At 41.8% G+C, this 19,064-nt stretch overlaps 1 protein-coding gene across 1 annotated transcript in view; it reads right to left on the reverse strand.

Annotated features, from left to right (window-relative positions):
• Positions 1-1,072: 1,072 nt before the first annotated feature.
• Positions 1,073-19,064, reverse strand: part of SUSD1 (sushi domain containing 1) — a gene marked incomplete at its 5' end in the record, with an annotated part of 105,633 nt that continues 87,641 nt past the window's right edge. The window contains 3 exons of the mRNA XM_037493177.2: positions 1,073-5,949; positions 6,283-6,376; positions 16,751-16,790. Of these exons, the coding sequence (XP_037349074.1) occupies position 5,949; positions 6,283-6,376; positions 16,751-16,790 (135 nt within the window). The remainder of the gene's footprint in view (positions 5,950-6,282; positions 6,377-16,750; positions 16,791-19,064) is intronic.

Consider the following 19,064-nt stretch of genomic DNA (forward strand, 5'->3'; position numbering starts at 1 on the left):
TATTTTCATATTCTTTGACCCCACACTGGGCTCATTTTATTTGTTTTGACCAGGATTCTACAAAGACTGCAGGGAAAAATAATTGTGTGCAAGTACTCCCATATTCTAAAATGAAGATTTCCAAATAATCTGGTAACCTTTAGCCTAAACCCTGGGTTGTAAAGTAACTTAAATTGAAAAGGTCAAAGAAAGAAAAAAAATTTTGAGAAAGCTATGGGCATGCTGAGCTCTTTCTATCCACCCACACGGTGGGGTTAAGAGGGACTTCCTCAGTAAAAGCCTAAGGAGAGGGGCTTCAGAAGGACCCTTCTTTGGAGAATATGCTTTGTATTCCCTAAAGTTTTGGAAGATACATTGGCCTGGTGTCTGATTCCCAGGATTGGAAACCCAAGGGTGAAGCAGTGGGGTTGTCAGGCAAGCAGCAGGAAACAAGATACTCCATGAATGGGAGATCAAAGGGTTGAGTGGGAAGAAATCTAAAGTCTGTGACCAGAGTTATCCGTGCTGGCGGGGCCACCCCCATGTGGCATGGCGAGGGTCTTCAAGCTTCTGTGGGCCCAGCAGATACCGTGAAAAGTAATTGTGATGGAAAAGCATTCTTGATGTGACTTATTCCCAAAATGGCAGACTTCCAGGGCAAGAGAACTACAAGAATGCCAGCAGTAAGAGGCTGGGGGATGTGCTTCCAGGGGCAGAAATCGGGAGAGCGACTCAAGAGTTCAGGACAACAGAATATAAAACATGGAGACATACGTAACACAGACTAAGCATGAATTACCTTGCCATTGAAAACTAAAATACTTTAGGGGCCTCCCTGGTGGCACAAGGGGTTAAGCACAGCACTGTGAAGCTATCCACAGCCACTGCAGCATGAGTTCGATCCCCGGCCCACCAAGGAGCTACCCACACGGTGCAGCAGACCTCGCCTGCTGCTCCTCTCAGCAGTGTATTTCAGTCAATCTGCCTGTTCTGCTCCTCACTCTGTCTCTGTTGAATCCTCTCACCCCCTGCACCTCTGGCATATACCCCAGCTTTTATATGCACAAATAAATAAATCTTTAAAAAAAAAAAAAACTAGAATACTCTAGAAAGGAACACACTAAAAAATTAAATGGTGATACATATCAAGTTCTGGAACAGAAGCACTTTTTATTAAACATCCCCAAGAAAAATACTAAGATTTGTGGGGAGAGGGGATCTGACCAAATAATTCTTTAGTTTATGTATAAAATAAATATGCACATATGATTAAATATATAATAAAAGCTGAGTACACCCTGAGCATTAATAGAAAAAGAGTGATAACTAATTTTTACTTGGTATAAAAAACCTATTTTAAAGTTACAGCAGGTGGTATTGGCACAGAAATAGATCAGCAGAGCAAGAGAAGTTTCAGAAATAGACTTTAGTATATGATTCAACTCACAAGGGGAAAAGCAGAACATCACTGAATTTTAATAGGACATGGCTACACCACTGAGCAACAACACAAAAAGATTGCTCCCCACCTTACTTCTAATAATAAAATAAATTTCAGATGAATTGGAAATTTAAATGTTTAAAAATTGCTAGGTTATATTTATTACCTTGAGACTGGCACCAAACACAAAATCTGTAAGGAAAAAGACAGGTAAATTTGACTATACAAACTTAAAGTTCTTATGTGGCTATGTATGACACAAAGTACAGGGAAATTATAAACTGGAAAACTTGTTTACAAACGATATGACAGCTAAAAGTGAAAATTACTATGATACAAAGAACTCTTTCAAATCATTAAAAACAGACCAAGTACTAAGGAAAAAAAGGCAATTCACCAAGACAGAATCACAGATGACCGATCAACCTACAAACTTGTCAGAGAAATGCAAACAGAACACTGAAACATCATTCTTCACATACCAGATTAATCAGGATGAACAATTTCAACAATGCCCGTGGTGTTGAGGCTTTCTGCGGGTGAGAATGTCAATTGGCATAAACGTTGTGTGAGATTCCTCTAACAATGTGTAGTAAACATAAAGTGTATATCATTTTCATTCCAACAATTTCACTTCTAGGAATTTAGCCCATGTGATAATTGCATACAATTATACAGACTTGCACGAGAACAGCAAACATCTGGAAACACTTTCAATGCACAATGCACAATAGGGTATTGGTTAAATTAATTATGGTGCAAACTTTTCAATGCAGTCATTATTATCATGAAAAGCATATCCAGGATCTGCTGATTAATAAAAGGAGCATGTAAAAAAACCTACACACACAGATCCCATTTTGGGGTTCCCCTGAGTTGAGCCCCAAAATTATGAATATGGAAACACAGGGCCACACAAACACAGATCACCAACATGATTAACTCCTCCCTCTCCCTGAAACTATGAACATAACACTGTTTTGAAATGAATTTGCTCCATTGTATCACCTGCTCACAAACTAGATAGAATAAAGTCATACCCTCTATCCTCTTCCAAACCAGGCACTTCAATTTAACCAACTATGGGGCAGTAGACAAAAGGTCTTTTAAATACAATTTGATTGACACTATTTGCACTGGCTTTCTCTCAGACCAACAGTATGGGAAAATAGGCTTAGAAAATCAAAATGTGAGATAGCACTCAAAAGGGAACACTGAAAATTATCTACTTCCTTTAAAAACAATTCAAATATTGACTTTTTTCTAACCTACGGTGGAGTTTCAGGATAATCACTTATTCTCAGTGTACCTTAAGTACCCAGGTACACTTTCAAGTACTGAGTTAGAGACAATGAACAATGAACTATTTGGTTGTTAGTGGCTCCTTCGAGAAGTGATGGGGGGTGCGGAGGAGGTAGTTTACAGTTAAAAGAAAGGTATAATAAGAAAGCTGTGCTATAATCCTAAAGGCACCTGGTCACACACACACACACACACACACACACACACACACACCTGTATCTGTACCTATTCTCCATTCTGAAATTGGGACCAATAACCTCTAACCTTCCTATCATACAGAACTTCTATAAGAATGGAAGGACAGGGCCTCCCTGGTGGCTCAAGGGGTTAAGACGCAACCTATGAAGCTATCCACAGCCACTGCAGCACGAGTTCAATCCCCAGCCAGGGAGCTACCACATGGTGCAGCAGACCTCTCCTGACTCGCCTGCTGTTCCCCTCAGCAGTGTATTTCAATCAATCTGCCTGTTCTGTTCCCCGCTCTGTCTCTGGTAGATCCTCCCATGCTCCAAGCATCTGGCCTGTACCCCAGTTCTTGTATGCATAAATAAATAAATCTTAAAAAAAAAAAAAAAAGAATGGAAGGACAAAACACACGAAACAAAAATTATGGGCACATACACAAAAATCAGTCCAGGAACAATCTGCTCCATGTCTGGGTAACCCCCCAACTTTGATTCCTAGTCTAGAAGGGCGCTCAAGATCAGCTGTTACTGCTCATATCGGCACACTGTCCTCAAGACAGTGAATAGGGAGAAGCCCCTTATGCCAGCCTCTCCTTTGGGTCTGTTTGTTCCGTGGGGTTCATAACCCAACTCAGAGCACTCCCCAATAAGTGTTTTGATGGAAAGACCTGCCTTCATCCAGGGAGACCCACTCAGTGGTGTCTCCCGAGATGACCTCCCACCTTAACCAGGAGTCCAGTTGGATTAAAAACAACAGCAGCATTGTGGTAAAGCTACCAAGTGAATTCAGAGAACTTCAAGCTGCCTTCATATTTAGGAAAAAAATTATTAGGACAGAACTGCAGAAATTTTTTTCTTTCTTTTTTCTTTTGCAAATACTGAGCACCTGCTTCTCTTAAATATTAATACTGAGCAACCCTGAGTTACAATTTGGAATACTTGGAGGAAATAACAATGTCCATATTTTGCTATTTTAGTACTCTTTCATGAACTGGTTTTACATTTCTGCACTGTACCCAGAGGTATATTTTACTTAACAGTTTACTTAATATTCAGTCAGTTATTTTATCCAGTAAAGTAAGTAGATTTCTTCCATTCCATGACAATTATGCTAAGTTCCCATGTGGAAAACTGCAGCTTTTAGAGCTACAGTTAATTCTAGAGCTGGGAAGAAGGGTGAGGGTCCTATATTTTTATAAACCACAAATACATGTGTGTGTGTGTGTGTGTGTGTGTGTGTGTATGAATGATAACAACAGGCAAGTACAGACTCTCTCTTTGGATACAGAGGGCTTTGAAGAAAATTCTTACTCATCAGCTACCCCACCTTATACTAAGCACAGTAATTTGGAGTGATTCCAAATTTAGTTCAAGAGCTGTTTGTATTCAAGTTCACACAAAGGAAAGAATGTTACTGGATCTGTCTACTGAGAGCTGTCCTCTGTGATTCACCTGAGCACAAGAAAGATTCTCAATGTTGATCCTAAGTTGTAGCCTGAGATAGTACCTCAAAGAATTGTTCCAAATACTGCTTAACACCAGTGGGGGCCAGGGGCTGACAGTTGGCACGGAGACCCTAGCGTCAGATATCACTTCCACCCTCTGACTCTCCCCAACTCAGTGGACACACCTTGGGTGGGACTCCCCAGGGATGAGCCGCTTCATGGAGAGCTGCCACCTGTTCCTTTGCTCCTATTGTCTCCTTAGCTTCTCACCTGCCCAGGCTGCCCAGGCCATCCCCACCAAAGCCCACAAGCTGCAGAGGACACGCTGACACACCATGGAGAGTCTATCCCTTATATTCAGGACTGCAACGTCGCACAGTTCCAGGGTCACATTCACAGATGCCGCACCCTGAGGTCATGCCATGAGACTGTCCCTCTTCTCCCCCATCCCCTATTTCTATTCTCCAGCTCAGAAAGGGGGGGGGGGAGGAAAAGGGGAAGAACAACACTGCTACCTAGAGAAGCCACAAGCCTGTCTTTCTTCTCTTTGGCACTTTTACTGAGTTTTGGAGCTAGGCTGTCAATTAGAAAGGAGAGAGAATATTGTTTCAGGTTTTAAAAGTGAGATCGAATACACCCCATCTACAAGTCCAGCAGATGGACATTGGCTCAGCACTGCTTACATGGTATGTGTCATGGTTCTTAATACAGTGAGTGACAATTACAGCTCCGGAGGGAGCAGATACAGGGAGTGGTCGCTTCCCTCACACTGCTCCCCCCTCCATGTATGCACACCTGGACTCTGGACAGGAGCTTGACACTGTTTCAACCTGCCGACACTATACTACCTCCCAATCTGAAGGGGGACAGGTGCACTTTTAGGAGAAGTCTCAATAATTAAAAAAATTAAAAATTAACCAAATATACCATTCACACAGAAGAACAGTCCAAACTACAGAGTATTTTTTAGTGAATGAACAATGAGAACTGCATCAAAGCAGACAGGCTGCTATACTTTGTAATCAGTATGTCAATTAATTGTAGGAAAGGGGCTGCTTCTAAAGAGTCGGACAAGTTTGCCTAGACCAGTGTTCTTTACCATTTCAATTATCTCCTTCATAAAGTCAACTACTAGCCCCAAGTGAAGCCCTTCCATCATACTATAATAGAATGGGTTCTAAATGAATTATCAGAGATGATAGGAAAGAGGATGCACAGACTCTTGCATTTACGTATAAAGGCGTTGATTCTCAGGTACCATTCAGCGGAAGACACAGGTCCAGCCCATGTGGTCTACAGCCTGCGACCAGTATTACATTGTATGTCAAGGCTCTCAAGTTCACAGACACAGAAATTTTCCTGTAGCAGGGATGGCATCGGCAATTCCTGTGTTTTCTGTTTTTAGGAGATTCCATAGAGACAGTCACTGTCACGAGTCCAGGAATGGGGTGAAGCTGGGAAAGGAGAAATTTGTAGACCCACATTCACACCTGGATGGAAGCCACCTGGCTGGAGTCTCTATGTGGGCACCTGAGAAGCTGTGGCAGGATGTGCCCCAGCAGCAGCGCCTCTTCCCCACACAGCTGCTGTCTGCAATCTAGAGGTGGAGGAGGAAAAGAGAAGCCATTGATACAGTTTGATTTTGCCCTGATGCATCCCATGTGCAGCTCAGCCAAACAGCATGGGAGATGTGCAACCCCATGGCCAGGTCGGCTGTCACCATCCCACTGTTTTTCTGGGCCAGGAGGGCATCCCCTTTCTACATGGAGATTCAGAGTCACTCAAGTCTTTCACCTGGTGAGATGTGCAGAGTCCAGACAGCCTCTACGCACATGCCCTTGGACCCTTCTCAATCCCAGCTATTTTTCACGACTCTAATCCCATCCTCCCACTATTCCACTCTCTTCTCAAAAATGACGGTCTTACGTACCACACTGCTGAGGAGGAGAGGAATGCAAGGATAATCACAGCAACCACGGAGCCCAGCCCGACACCTGCCATCTGCTGCAGCGTGACTGAGGAACCTGCCAGACAAAAACAATCACTGAAGCCACAGCCCCAAATCATGGCCCCCCAAAACCCACACAACCAACTGTGCTCACTCCATTTTAATGCAGAGCTTGGTCCCACTTAACAAAACTACTTCAAAATGCCCCGAGTGCCACTGAGTCCACTGAGTTGGCCCTGAGGATGCTGGCCTGGGAAACCCCAGGTCCAGGTTATACTGAAATGACAGTGTAAAACCAGACCACTTTAAAGGTACAAGGGATAAAAGACTGCTCTTACTGAGCAAATACAGCATCCTGGGCGGCTTTTGTTGTCCTCTCAAAACAAGAAATGTGAAATATTTCAGGGCAATTTTCTTTTGTGTTGAGTCATTCAGACATCATTTGGACTTTTGCTCTAAAAATGACAGCTCTACCTGTCAAACATAGCAAATAAATACTCTGTTAGAGTCATCTGTCATTTTTCTTACACATCAATAAGGATGGGACCTCTTTGCTCTGCTCAGCAGGTTGCTATGAGGATAAAAGAAGAAAACTGCTATAAAAGTTCTTTGAAAGACATCTGCTCTATCTAGGGCACAACACACACCAACTCCAGGGAGATTCCCTGCTTATAAACTGAAAGACACCCACATTTGATTTGCACTTTTGGGTCAAATGACTGAATTTGAACATTGTGTTCTAAATGAAAGGTCTTGTTTCAATTTGCAAATACTTATTTAGCACTTACAATGAACCAGGCACTACTGATAGTACCCAGTATGATAATAGTTCCCAGCATAATCATTGGCTACTATTGCTGTTCCTGTTTTACAAATGAGGAACCTAGGCAGGGAGTAGTTAAGCAACTTACACAGGTCACCCAGCTAGCAAATAACAGCCAGGTTTCAAACCCACACTGTCTGGCTCCAGAGTCTTTGCTTTTGGCCAAGGCACCATGCATCCCCAGTATAAATCTGAATCCAGCTCTGTTTGTGGTAGAGCCCCCCAAAGTCAGGGGCCCAGGCCAGACCTTTCCTGCACAGGCTGATGATGATGGGCCCTGGGAATGTAAGTAGTTCAAGTTCCTCTTTGGAAGAATAGAAATCTGTTTGAATGGTACCTCCAGGCATTGAAGAGTTTTGGGGGGAGGAGGGGAGCCGGAAGCAGCTTTACTCTGTACAGAGTATAGGGTATGTATAGAGTTAGAAATAACACCAAGTCATGGAATGAGGGTAAGGAAGTGCAACCAAGTCTACAATTTTCTAGGTGTTTTGTTGCTGTTGTCACTGTTGGAATATTAAATTATTTCATTTCTTTGTACCCTTCTTCGACCAATACCCCATTATGTGCTTAATCTGGCCCCTGGGCAATCCAGCACTGCCTGGGAAGAACTAAAAACAGTCAAAGCAAAGATCTGTTACCAGAAGGGGGAGGAGCTACAGGATGAAAAATAATAGCCCCTGGACTTAAAGGACTCTCAAAACACAGATGACTTGTTTCCTTGCCAATGAATGAGGCACATATGAGAACAGTTCAAGCTACTTAACTTTTCCATCTAGTCTGCACTGTCCAAGATAGTAGCCACAAGTCACAACATAGTTACTTAAATCTAAATTAACTTAGATTAATCAAATTTAAATTCAGTTTCTCAGTCATACTATTTCAAGTGCTTAATTTTAAATATTCATTTCAAGTGCCATGTGTAGTTAATGGAGACCATATTGGCCAGCACAGCTTTAAAATTTTTCCACCACTGCAGAATGTTCCAAGGACCAGCACTGCTCTGATCTCCACAAGCAGGTAAGAGCAATCTTGTTCTACAGGAGATTACATGAGAGCTGGCATCATAGAACTCCTCTTGCTAAGGAGTCCTGCAAATCACATCACTTCAGAAAGTGCTGTCAAGAGACTTTCTAGAAAAATGTGGTTTATATGGTTTGGCTGCTTTTAGTATCCAAAAGAAAAAAAGACCTTTAAAAAAAAAAAAAGAACAAGACCTTTAACACCTGAAGAAACCATATTATAAAATGGAAGTGGAGATGTGGTTAAATTAGAAATTAATAAAGAAAAAACAGGGAAGTGATTTCTAGTGAATCACTAGAAATTAAGATAATGTAGCATCAACATAGGAATGAAAAAACTGGAGACACTGAAGTAAAATGATGCACACTTGCAACTTATACAATGTTATATAATGCAATGTTACTTCAATTAAAAACAATGCTAAAGGAATGAACACACTGGAACAAACTAGAAAGGCTAAAAACAAACCCATGCATATAAAATAATTTCAAAGCTTAAAAAATAAAACCAGGTTGTTCAAGACTATATCTAAATATCACTATTCCTTAACTATGTGACTCTGGACAAATTATCAGCCATTCTGTCCCTCAGTTTCACCACTAAGAGATGATTATAATAACATAGAAATCATAACAACAGTACCTACCTTAAAGAGTTACTATGGAAAGTGAGTTAAAACCTGTTAGAACAGTGCATGGCATAAAGCAGCAATAAGCAAATATTGGTTATTGTTAATGACTACTGGCATTTTTTTAAACATTTATTTATTTATGCATACAAGAACTGGGGTACAGACCAGAAGTGTGAGGGGTAAGAGGATTCACCAGAAACATAGTGGGGAGCAGAACAGGCAGATTGAGTGAAATACACTGCTGAGGGGAGCAGCGGGCAAGTCAGGAGAGGTCTGCTGTGCCATGTGGATACCTCTGTGGCCAAGGATTGAACTCGTGCTGCAGTGGATGCAGACAGCTTCATAGGTTGCATCTTAACCTCCTGCACCATCAGGGAGGCCTGCATTATTGTTTTCTTACTGTTTTAAATCACTGGGGAAATGATATGCTATTCATAACTATTGTTGAGAAAACTGGCTAACCATTTAGGAGATAGTAATTTTGATCACTAGAGCTTACACTATATAACAAAATAAATTGCTGGCAGTGGACAGAAGCCGGTTCTTTCCCACATTGCTTATTTCATCCTCCCAAAGCTGGTCATCAATGTTTTCTCTGTTATTTCTTTGATAACTTCATCTTTTATATAGGTTTAGTCACTGACTGATGGAAACAATGAACCAAAGATGACTGTAGACAGTGACCCATGTCCTGACTATTCCTAGATTTGACCTCAACTCACTAATAAGTAACTTTGCATAGCCATTCAGGCTGTTTCTCAGCCTGTACACAGCCCGTGTTTCCCACACTGTCCACAGGACACTGCTAAGTGTAGGCTGAAGTCAAAATATGTGATGCCTGCCAAATTTTCCTGACCAGTTAGTGATTACACACAAGAAGAAAAGTGAGAAGCCTAGCTAATCTGCTTTTAGCTCCCACGCCAACCTCTGGAAACTGCTTCTACCAGAGACTCCTCTTTTTTTTTTTTCAGGGTAAAACAACAACGGAGTTTATCTAACAAACAGGGGAAACAGAATTTCTTTTTTTTTTCTTTTTTTTAATAATAAATTTTATTTTTATATTCCCCATACAATTGCAACCCCCCATTTTGACCCCAATCCCTCCCCTCCCACCCCCCACCCCCCAAAAAGTGTCTCTGGTTCATAGTTTTTTGTTGATTCTGATTTTCACTTTCTTATAGTTATTCATTTTCCTGGTCCCTTATTTAAGTTTTCTAGATTCCTGCTATGAGTGAGACCATCCGGTATTTTTCTTTTTCTTTCTGGCTTATTTCGCTGAGCATGATCCCTTCCAGCGCCATCCATGTTGCTGCAAATTGCATGTGTTTATCTTTTTTGAATGCTGAGTAATATTCCATGGTGTATATGTACCACATCTTCTTGATCCAGTCATCTATTTTTGGGCATTTGGGTTGTTTCCATAGCTTAGCTATTGTAAATAGTGCTGCTATAAACATAGGGTTGCAGGTGTTCTTTGGAATGGATGTTTCTGTGTCCTTTGGGTAAATACCTAGGAGTGGAATTGCTGGATCATGGAAGCTCTATGTTTAGTAGGTCCAGAAATCTCCACACAGCTCTCCATAGTGGACCAGTTTGCACTCCCACCAGCAGTGCAGGAGAGTTCCTTTTTCTCCACACCCTCGCCAACATTTGTTGTTGCTAGTTTTTTTAATATGTGCCATTCTCACTGGTGTAAGATGGTATCTCATGGTAGTTTTGATTTGCATTTCCCTGATTACAAGTGATGTTGAACATTTTTTCATATGCCTATTGGCCATTTGCATTTCCTCTTCAGAGACGTTTCTTTTTAGCTCTTCTGCCCATTTTTTCACTGGATTATTTTCTTTGTTGTTGTTGAGTCAGAGACTCCTCTTTTAAAGCTCTTACCTGGGCTTGCTTCAAGTTATCATCATGCACGCTTTATAAACTCTATCTCCTTTGTAGAAAGTTCCATGTTCATTGCTTATCTCCATTCTTCTTCTGTCCATGACTTCTCAAAGATCACTTGCAGTGGTTTAGCCATCTCATTTGCAAATTGTGTGAAGATGCTAGAATGTGCTTCATCCAAGTCAGAACACTTTAACTTCTGTAGGACAGTTAGTGCTTCTCTGGCTTTCAAATATCCTCTCACAAGCCAACAGAAGTGAGTAGGAGTTGAGGAACTTGATTTTCTCTTGACCACCCACCAGCAGGACATCTCTCAGCCTAAGCACTGTGGACTAGTACTGGAAAATCATCTTTATTTCTTCTGCATAACAGGACTTGGGTTTTGGCTCCAGGTCCCATTCATTTTGGTAGAACATTTCCCAATTATGTTTTCTTGTTGTTTACTTTGTATATCTGAAAATCTGAGTCAATCCAATCAAGAGAGCCCATGGTGTAACCACCTAGGCTTCTAGGGGCTTCCCATGTCATCCCTTACTGAGAAAATTCACATCTGGACAATCTGAATTTCTGTTTTGGAACTTTACCATCCTCTTGTTACCAAGTGGTGACTGATGTGTTATATCCTAGGTTCTCAATGAACCATGTCTTATAATCTAGGTTCTCAGTTACTCATTAAGCCATCAGGCTTAAAGGTAACCAGTGGTTCCTGGTGCAGTGCTCAGGAGTCATAGGGCTCCATAGGATTATCGTTAACCCTTTCTCTTAGGGAACCATCACAGATGCAAAGAGCAAGTTAGAAAGGCCCTATCTTACTCCCAGACTCTGTTATAGCTTGAGGATTTCCTACAAGTATGGACATTTTCTCACAAATTTACACAACCAGGCTAATTTCCTGAAAGCAACAATTCTCCAAAAGGTACACATAATTAGCACTGTGACTTTCATTTAGTGTGTTCAGTCTCTCCTTGCTGTTCTCACATCCCCTCACTTGAATTTCCAAGCAAGAAATGACACAGGAGACCAAAGTAGACAACTAATTTAGCGCTAAGTCAAGCCAATGATTCAGCAACATTATTGATTTTATTTTCTATTGCAGCATAACAAATTATCATAGGCTTAACTGCAAGCAGTCATTTATTAGCTCAATGTTCTGTGAGTCAGAAGTTCCTTTGCTCAGGCTGAAATCAAGGGGGGCTGCATTCCCTCCTGGGCTCTAGGGGAAGAACCTACTTCCAATCTGATTCAGGTGATGGGATAAATTCAGTCTTTGCAGTTGTAGGACTACAGTCCCCACATGACTGGCTGTCAGCCATGGGCCTCTCAGCAACTACAAGCCACTTTCATTCCTTTCCATGTGATCTCTAGATCTTCAGAGCCAGCTTTGAAAGTCACCCTGGTGTAAATCCATCACCCTTTAAATCTCCAACTTCCAGTCTCTGACTTCTAGGCCCCAGATGGAAAGGGCTCAGTGATGAGGTCAGATCCAGCTGGATAAGCTCATTGGTTGTAACCTTAATTACATCTTCCAGTCTTCTCATAGCAACATCCTTGAATGAATAACTAAGACAGGTGGGTGGAAACCAGGAGTCAAGAATTTGTAAGACCATCTTACAATTCTGTCTACTACAATTAGGAAGTTGTACATGTGCGTGCATGTATGTGTACATATACACTAGGATCTATCTTGTGTAAACTTCTATGATTTACTTAATTTGATAAGTATTGTACCTCTAGTGTCTCACTTTTTATCAAACTGTACTTCTGGTTCCCTGGTAATCATTCAAACCAATTTGATAAGTTCTGATTAAGTACCTAGGATATGCAAGGCATGGCTCCAGCCTTCAAACACACCCCTCAAGAGCATGACATCTAGTAAGAAGAGACAAGGACATCAGTTGCTCTAAAACATGGCAGAATGGCTAAAGAAAGGGACAGAGGGAGACCTGACCCATTGAGGAAATTAAAAAAAAAATTAGGGAGGAGACAGAATTTTATTTTCATCTTGAAGAACAGGCATGACTGGAGTAAGCAGACATTCCAAGGGCTAGGGCAATCCAGGAGGAAGTGATCAATTAATTGTATAAGCAAGGACACTGAGGACTGAGCAGGGGCCCCCAGAGGAGAGCTGGCACATGCAGTTCAATGGAGAGCAATGAAAGATGCAATGAGAAGGGTATGATGGTGTAGGGTAAGGAAAAATGTCAGGCTTTTCTGCCCTCCCGCCATCAGGATAGATGATGGATCCTTGAGGTCCTGAATGCATGCCTGATGGCGGGCACCTGGAGTAGGGTGTGGGCATAGGTAGATTCACCTGGGCTAAGACTGTGCGTTTAAGGGCGGCGTCATGGGGACGCCAGCAGCAGCAGAAGCCGAAGCAGAAGCTGAGCAGTAGAAGCCGAAAGAGAAGCCAAGAGAGAAGCAGAGAACGCCAGAGCCCAGATAGAGTGAGGATTTGCTGGGGGCTGGGAGGTCTGCCAGCCTCCCGGCCCCCCCAGCACCCCTGCCTGCCATATGCCTGGCGAACCCCAATAAAAGACCTGCAAAAAAACCACTGAGGACTCTGACTGCTCCATTACCCGGTCTGCTGGATCAGAAAACCTGCACTGTGTCCTGACCTGCCCTTTACAGATGGTGTCAAGTGGAGGTACTTGAAACCAGGTTAGGAAGCAATGGAGCATTATGGAAGAACTATCAGGGAAAGTAATAAAATTAGTACTGCAGTGCAGAAATGTGAATTAGGGTGTGGCCTTTAGGTTGGATTGAAGAGGGAAATCCTGAACACTTGTAATGAGAAATGAGAAAGGAGGCTCTGCCAGTGGCCCATGTTACAAATAAAGGCCTATGCTCAGGGGTGAACCAGCAGTGAAAGTCATAAAGGCATACTCGAGGTGGAAAATGTGGTCTGTAAGAGAAAGAAGAGCAGTTGCTATGACTCAGAGGTTTCATGCTTATGACTGAAGAATGTTCCCTGGGTGCAGTTTATTATCACATATATCAAGTGACCTTGCTATGTTACTCAAGACATCACAAACCCATAGCACTTTGTGGCTGGAAGAGATCTCAGGGGTCTCAGAAAGAGGTAATTGAGAACCGTCCAGTTAAATATCATTTCAAAGACACTCAGCTGATTTAAGCCTTAGTGGCAAGGAAGTCCAGGCGTCTGCAATTCCCATCAATCCACCCACTGGTTTCTTAATCATCACAAAGCTCTTTTCGGGTGACTTAGCAAAAGGTAAATAGCATAATTTGTTGCTGAGCAAATGCAATAATGGGGCTGTTGCTGGGCATGTGTGAACTGAAACAATTTCAGGACTTGCTTAGATACCAGTTTTCTCCAAATTACTTTCTAAAATGTCAGTCTTTAAAACTTTTGCAAAGGAAAATTGCCAGAGGTGAGGCCACAACAATTTTGTACAGAGACAAATATGTGCTAGAACCATCTTCAGAATTTCAACAAAACCAGAGTTTTCCAGTAATTCGAATTCAAAGGTCTGAACTATTTTTCAATACTGATTCTTAAGTGGGCACTTCCAAAAGCAACTTAGATATTTATTTCCAAAACAAAATCCTTCCTGCTAACTTAATCATAGTAAAATGTCTACAGCTGGCCCTTCGGCCATTTCTTTCACTAGTTTGAGTATCTGCTGATTATACCAAACAATAGCTTGAAGGATTGGACTCTGGAAGATCTTGATCCTGTGTTTGTCCTGGTCACTCATACACCTTGATTCTTCTGATAAAAGCACCTGTTTTTCCTTATGAGAATTCCATTTACACCCTTACAGCTTTAGGACATGGATTGGCAGAAAATCTCTAAATAATGGGATGTGTGGTTTTCTTATGGGCTTCATTAAACACCAAGAAAGGGAGCTTAGCCTATCTGCAATGGAAGCTGACCACACACATCTTTGTTAAGAGAGGCCCTCACTTATTTTGTGAGAGGCCCTCACTTATTTATTAAGTCAGACCGAGGAAGACAAATACTATCTGATCTCATATATGGAATCTTAAAAAGCCAAACTCACAGAAGGAGAGAGTAGAATAGTGGTGGCCAGCAGCTGGGGATGGGGAAATGTTGCTCAGAGGGTACAAACCTCCAGTTATGAGTAAGTTTTGGGGCATCTAAAGTGTCTATAATTAACAATACTGGATTATATACTTGAAAGCTGCTAAGAGAGTAGATCTTAAATATTTTCACACACATACAAATATGTATATGGTGATTATGTGAGAAGATACAGGTATTAACTAACTTTACTGTGGTAATCATTTTGCAATATATATGTGTATGTATTAAATCATCACACTGTATACCTTAAACAATATTACATGTCAAGTATATCTCAAAAAGTTGGAGGTGGGGGAAAAGAGGTCTCACTGATCTACAATCTAAGATGGCTGACAGTAAGGTAATATGTCTTACCCAGTTGAAAAACTAAGTTGTCTACCCTTGTTGAAGTTGGTATAAGAAATGAGATTAGGGCTTAAGCAGACAAATGAAGGAAACCCAATTCCCTAGGTTTCTCCCAAACATTTCCTGCTAAGTACCCTCTGCTGACATGGTAACAAATCCCCCATTGTAAAGTACCATTCACTGTAATCTTCCTGGAAGAGAGGTTATGTTGGCTCTTCCTCACCACTTCAGCCTATTGTTTTATGCTGCACTGAGATAAGAGATAAGATATTAGGGGTTAAACTAATATTGTGAGTTGAGAGCAGGATTCCTCAGGATATTGTTAAGACTCATAAACCACAAGAAAATGTCCAGATTCAAAGGTCATAAACTTGACATTTCTGCTATTAGCTACAAACTAATGGAATTCCTGAGACTCAAATTCCCTGGCTGGCAATTTATTGGTTTAAAGAATTACACTGCCAGGGAAATCCCAAGCCTGGCAAACAAGGTCCTGTGATTGCTCAATCCCTAAGGGGATTCCCTGCCTGGATAACTGCCCATGTGTGAAGTAGAAGGTTTAAGCTGCACAGAAGTCAGCAGAGCTCCTCCACTGCATGTCCTAGGGCTGGCTATAAAGGAAACAGACATCAGGGAGACCCCAAGGCAATCAGACTCCCTAATCAAGTGACCTACTGTGCTGCCAGGCCAGGGCATGCTTGCGTCTCCTTCCAGCAGGATATGGTCTTTGAGTCCCCAGTGCATATTATTTTATCTTCCCCTTCCTCTAAATAAAAGTACTCATTGTGGTTATCCATTTTTCCCTTTTCATATTCTATTTTATGGCTTGAAGATGGTTAAAGTTGCCAGTTAGTCATAGATTGCTAAATGGATCACATGAAGCACATCTGGATTTCATCAATGGTTCATCTGCAAGAATCCTTGTCCTGGGGCTGGATGCAGTAATCGCTTACCTTTGAGTTCTCTCTCACTAGGGTTCTATTTTTGGTTATACAGACAATAAGTCCTCTTTCTTAACTGTGTGTGGGGGTAGAGGGGGGAAGAAGGCTCTTAATACCTTCTAAGCAGCCCAGTGGTAGAAGGTAGTGACTGTTGTAGCTCTTTGCTTTAGTCTACCAACATGTTTTTTGGTGCCCCTTTTCCTAATGGGGACCATGTCTTCTCAATACAACCCTGGTGGGATTGTCAATCACAATGATCAGCCCCCAACCAGCCACATGAGTAAGCCTAAAGTTCAAGACCATCCATCCACTGGATGGTCACTTAAACTAGCAGAAAAGACACTCCCTGAATAGGAAAACTTTCTGTTCACACTGAAATTGCTAAGCTGGAGTGACTGGTGCACCTCCCTCCCTCCCACATCCTTATAAGAAAATAAGACCAAGGCACACTTAGAAATAGAGAGGAGACAAGAGATGGCGAGAAAGGCAAATTCCCACTGATGGTGTCAAGTCCGGGTCCCAGTCCTGGAGTCCTGGTGATGTTGCTTTTGTTCTGATTCTGTAAGCTCCCTGCCCCCATCCTTTTCAAGCCACGGTTTTGCTTAAGCTAGTATGAGACCAGTTTCTGCCACCCCAGACAAGTTAAAAGGAAATCTCATTAACATATGCTTGATGATGCAAATTGGAATGAGGAGAAATAAGGACATCATTCTTAGGCAGAACATGGTTTTTACCTTTCACCTGAGCCCACACCGCACAGGAGCATCTTCTCACCTATAAAGGAACACAGCAACATATTTCACTAGGAGGCACATGATATCAATTTCAATAATACGTGGTCATCCTACAAGTTTCACAGTTTTCTCTCTTAATTTAGACTACAAGAGCTTTAAAATCTCATCTAACTATCATCTTACAACTTAGCCACATGATCACCATGTGGATAAACAACAGGAAAGCTCTCAGCAGTTGGCTCTGGCTGCCAAGAGAACTATGCTGCAAAGGATCAACATACCTGCCAGGTTTGTAAGTAGTGGTGCATATTTCGGCAAGGCTGTGAGAAGTCCTGGTGTTTACTAATACTTCATCTTTCTAGATGATATTTACCTGCCACCTCAGTTACGCAAAATGTAGCCAAGAACAAGGAAGAAAGCAAAAAGGGCATGTGTGAAAGCTGATCTGTAGGACCCACGAGTTCACTGGAATGAAGCCCCTTCTCTTAGTGCCCCGCACCGTTACAATGTGCATGTCTGTCTAGGCAGGATGCTGAGATGACTGTCTATGATGGAACTCAGCAGAATATTCCCCAGAGGAAAATGAATAGCAGGAGTAGAGTAAGATTTTTTCCAACTTCCTTCGGAGTTTCCCCTTCAAATGAGAGCCTTGGACATTCTGATTTTTATTTTACTAAAAATTGAAAAAATATACATTTATACTGAAAAAAAAATCTGGGGAAAGGTTTAAATGGCTATGAGGTTAAATTGTGACTAAATTTTGCCTCTATGCTAACTAAGTGCATCAAATGCATTTAATGGAAGTTAATATGCAAGAATAACAAGTAAAGGAAAGGGGACCTCAAATAGCAAGGCAGTTAATAGGGAACAGACTGCATTAAAGGAGAGAAATTGGCAGGGTGAGGTGAAGAAGTCAGCTCATGAAAATTGAGTGTCTTGATCAGATTTGTGTTTTATAAAACTTATTATAGCAGTACTATGGATCAAGAAAATAAGTAGAATCAGAGACAGGGAGATGAACTAGGAAATTGATCTTCAGACAAGAGATGACAAAAGCTCAACAGTGCTAGTGAAGGAGAAAGAAGGATGATTTTAAATAGCACTGAGGTGATAGAACCGACACCATTTGATGACAGACTGGACATGAGGATAAGAAAAGGGAAGGAGACAAGAATAATTCTTAGAATCTGTCTTAGCAAGGAAGAACAAAGTGATGGAAGGAAACAGAAAAAAATGGGAGAAAGGGAAAATTCACACTTCCTGATTTCACATTTGATTACAAAGCACCAGTAATGAAAACAGTATGACACTGGCATAAAGGCAGACATATAGACCAATGGAGTAGAATAAATTATTGTTTTTTTTTAATAGAGGCATTTTATTTATTTATTTGTTTGTTTGTACATGCACTGGGTACAGTCAGAAGCACGGGAGGGTGAGAGAATTCACCAGAGCCAGAGCAGGGAGCAGAGCAGGCAGAAGGACCAAAGTACACTGCTGAGGGGAGCAGCGGGCGGCAGGAGAGGTCTGCGCGCCATGTGGGACCCTCCTCCAGTGGCTGGGGAGCAGCCAGGGATCGAACCGGCACCGCAGAGGCCGCGGGCAGCTTCGCATCCCAGTGCTCAACCGCTGCGCCACCGGGGAGGCCCATCAAGTGGTTTTTGACAAGGATACCAAGATCATTCAGTGGGGAAAGGAAATCATTTCAACAAATAGTGCTGGTAAAGCTAGACATCCACATACAAAATATTGAAGTGACACCTTTACCTAATGCCACACAAAAACTTACAGTGGATCAAACCTAATATAAACAAAACTCCAAAAAATAAAACACAGAAGAACTTTAGGAAATTGGATTTGGCAATGATTTCTTTCTGTTTTTACACAGTTACTTTTTTTATATATATAGTTATAAGCACTGGTTATAACATTGTATGTTTTAGGGGTATAGCCCCCACCAAACTAAATGTATGTCATCACACCTTGCCCACCACCAAAGCTCCATGAAGGTTTCTCTATACTGTCTTTATAAAGACAAAGTATGCAACATATTTTTTAAAGATTTATTTATTTACACTTACAAGAGCCAGGATGTAAGCCAGAGGTACGGGGGACGAGAGGATTAACCAGAGACAGAGTGCAGAGCAGAATAGGTGGATCTATTAAAATACACTGCTGAGGGGAGCAGCAGGTGAGACAAGAGAGGTCTGCTGTGCCATGTGGATCACCTCCTTGGCTGGGGATCGAACTCACTCTGCAGTGGCTGCAGACAACTTCATAGTGCTGCAACTTAACCCCTTCTGCCACCAGGGAA

This window comes from Talpa occidentalis, unplaced genomic scaffold, assembly GCF_014898055.3.
Source record: "Talpa occidentalis isolate TD23 unplaced genomic scaffold, MPIMG_talOcc4v2.1 talOcc4.7, whole genome shotgun sequence".
Taxonomy (NCBI): Eukaryota; Metazoa; Chordata; class Mammalia; order Eulipotyphla; family Talpidae; genus Talpa; species Talpa occidentalis.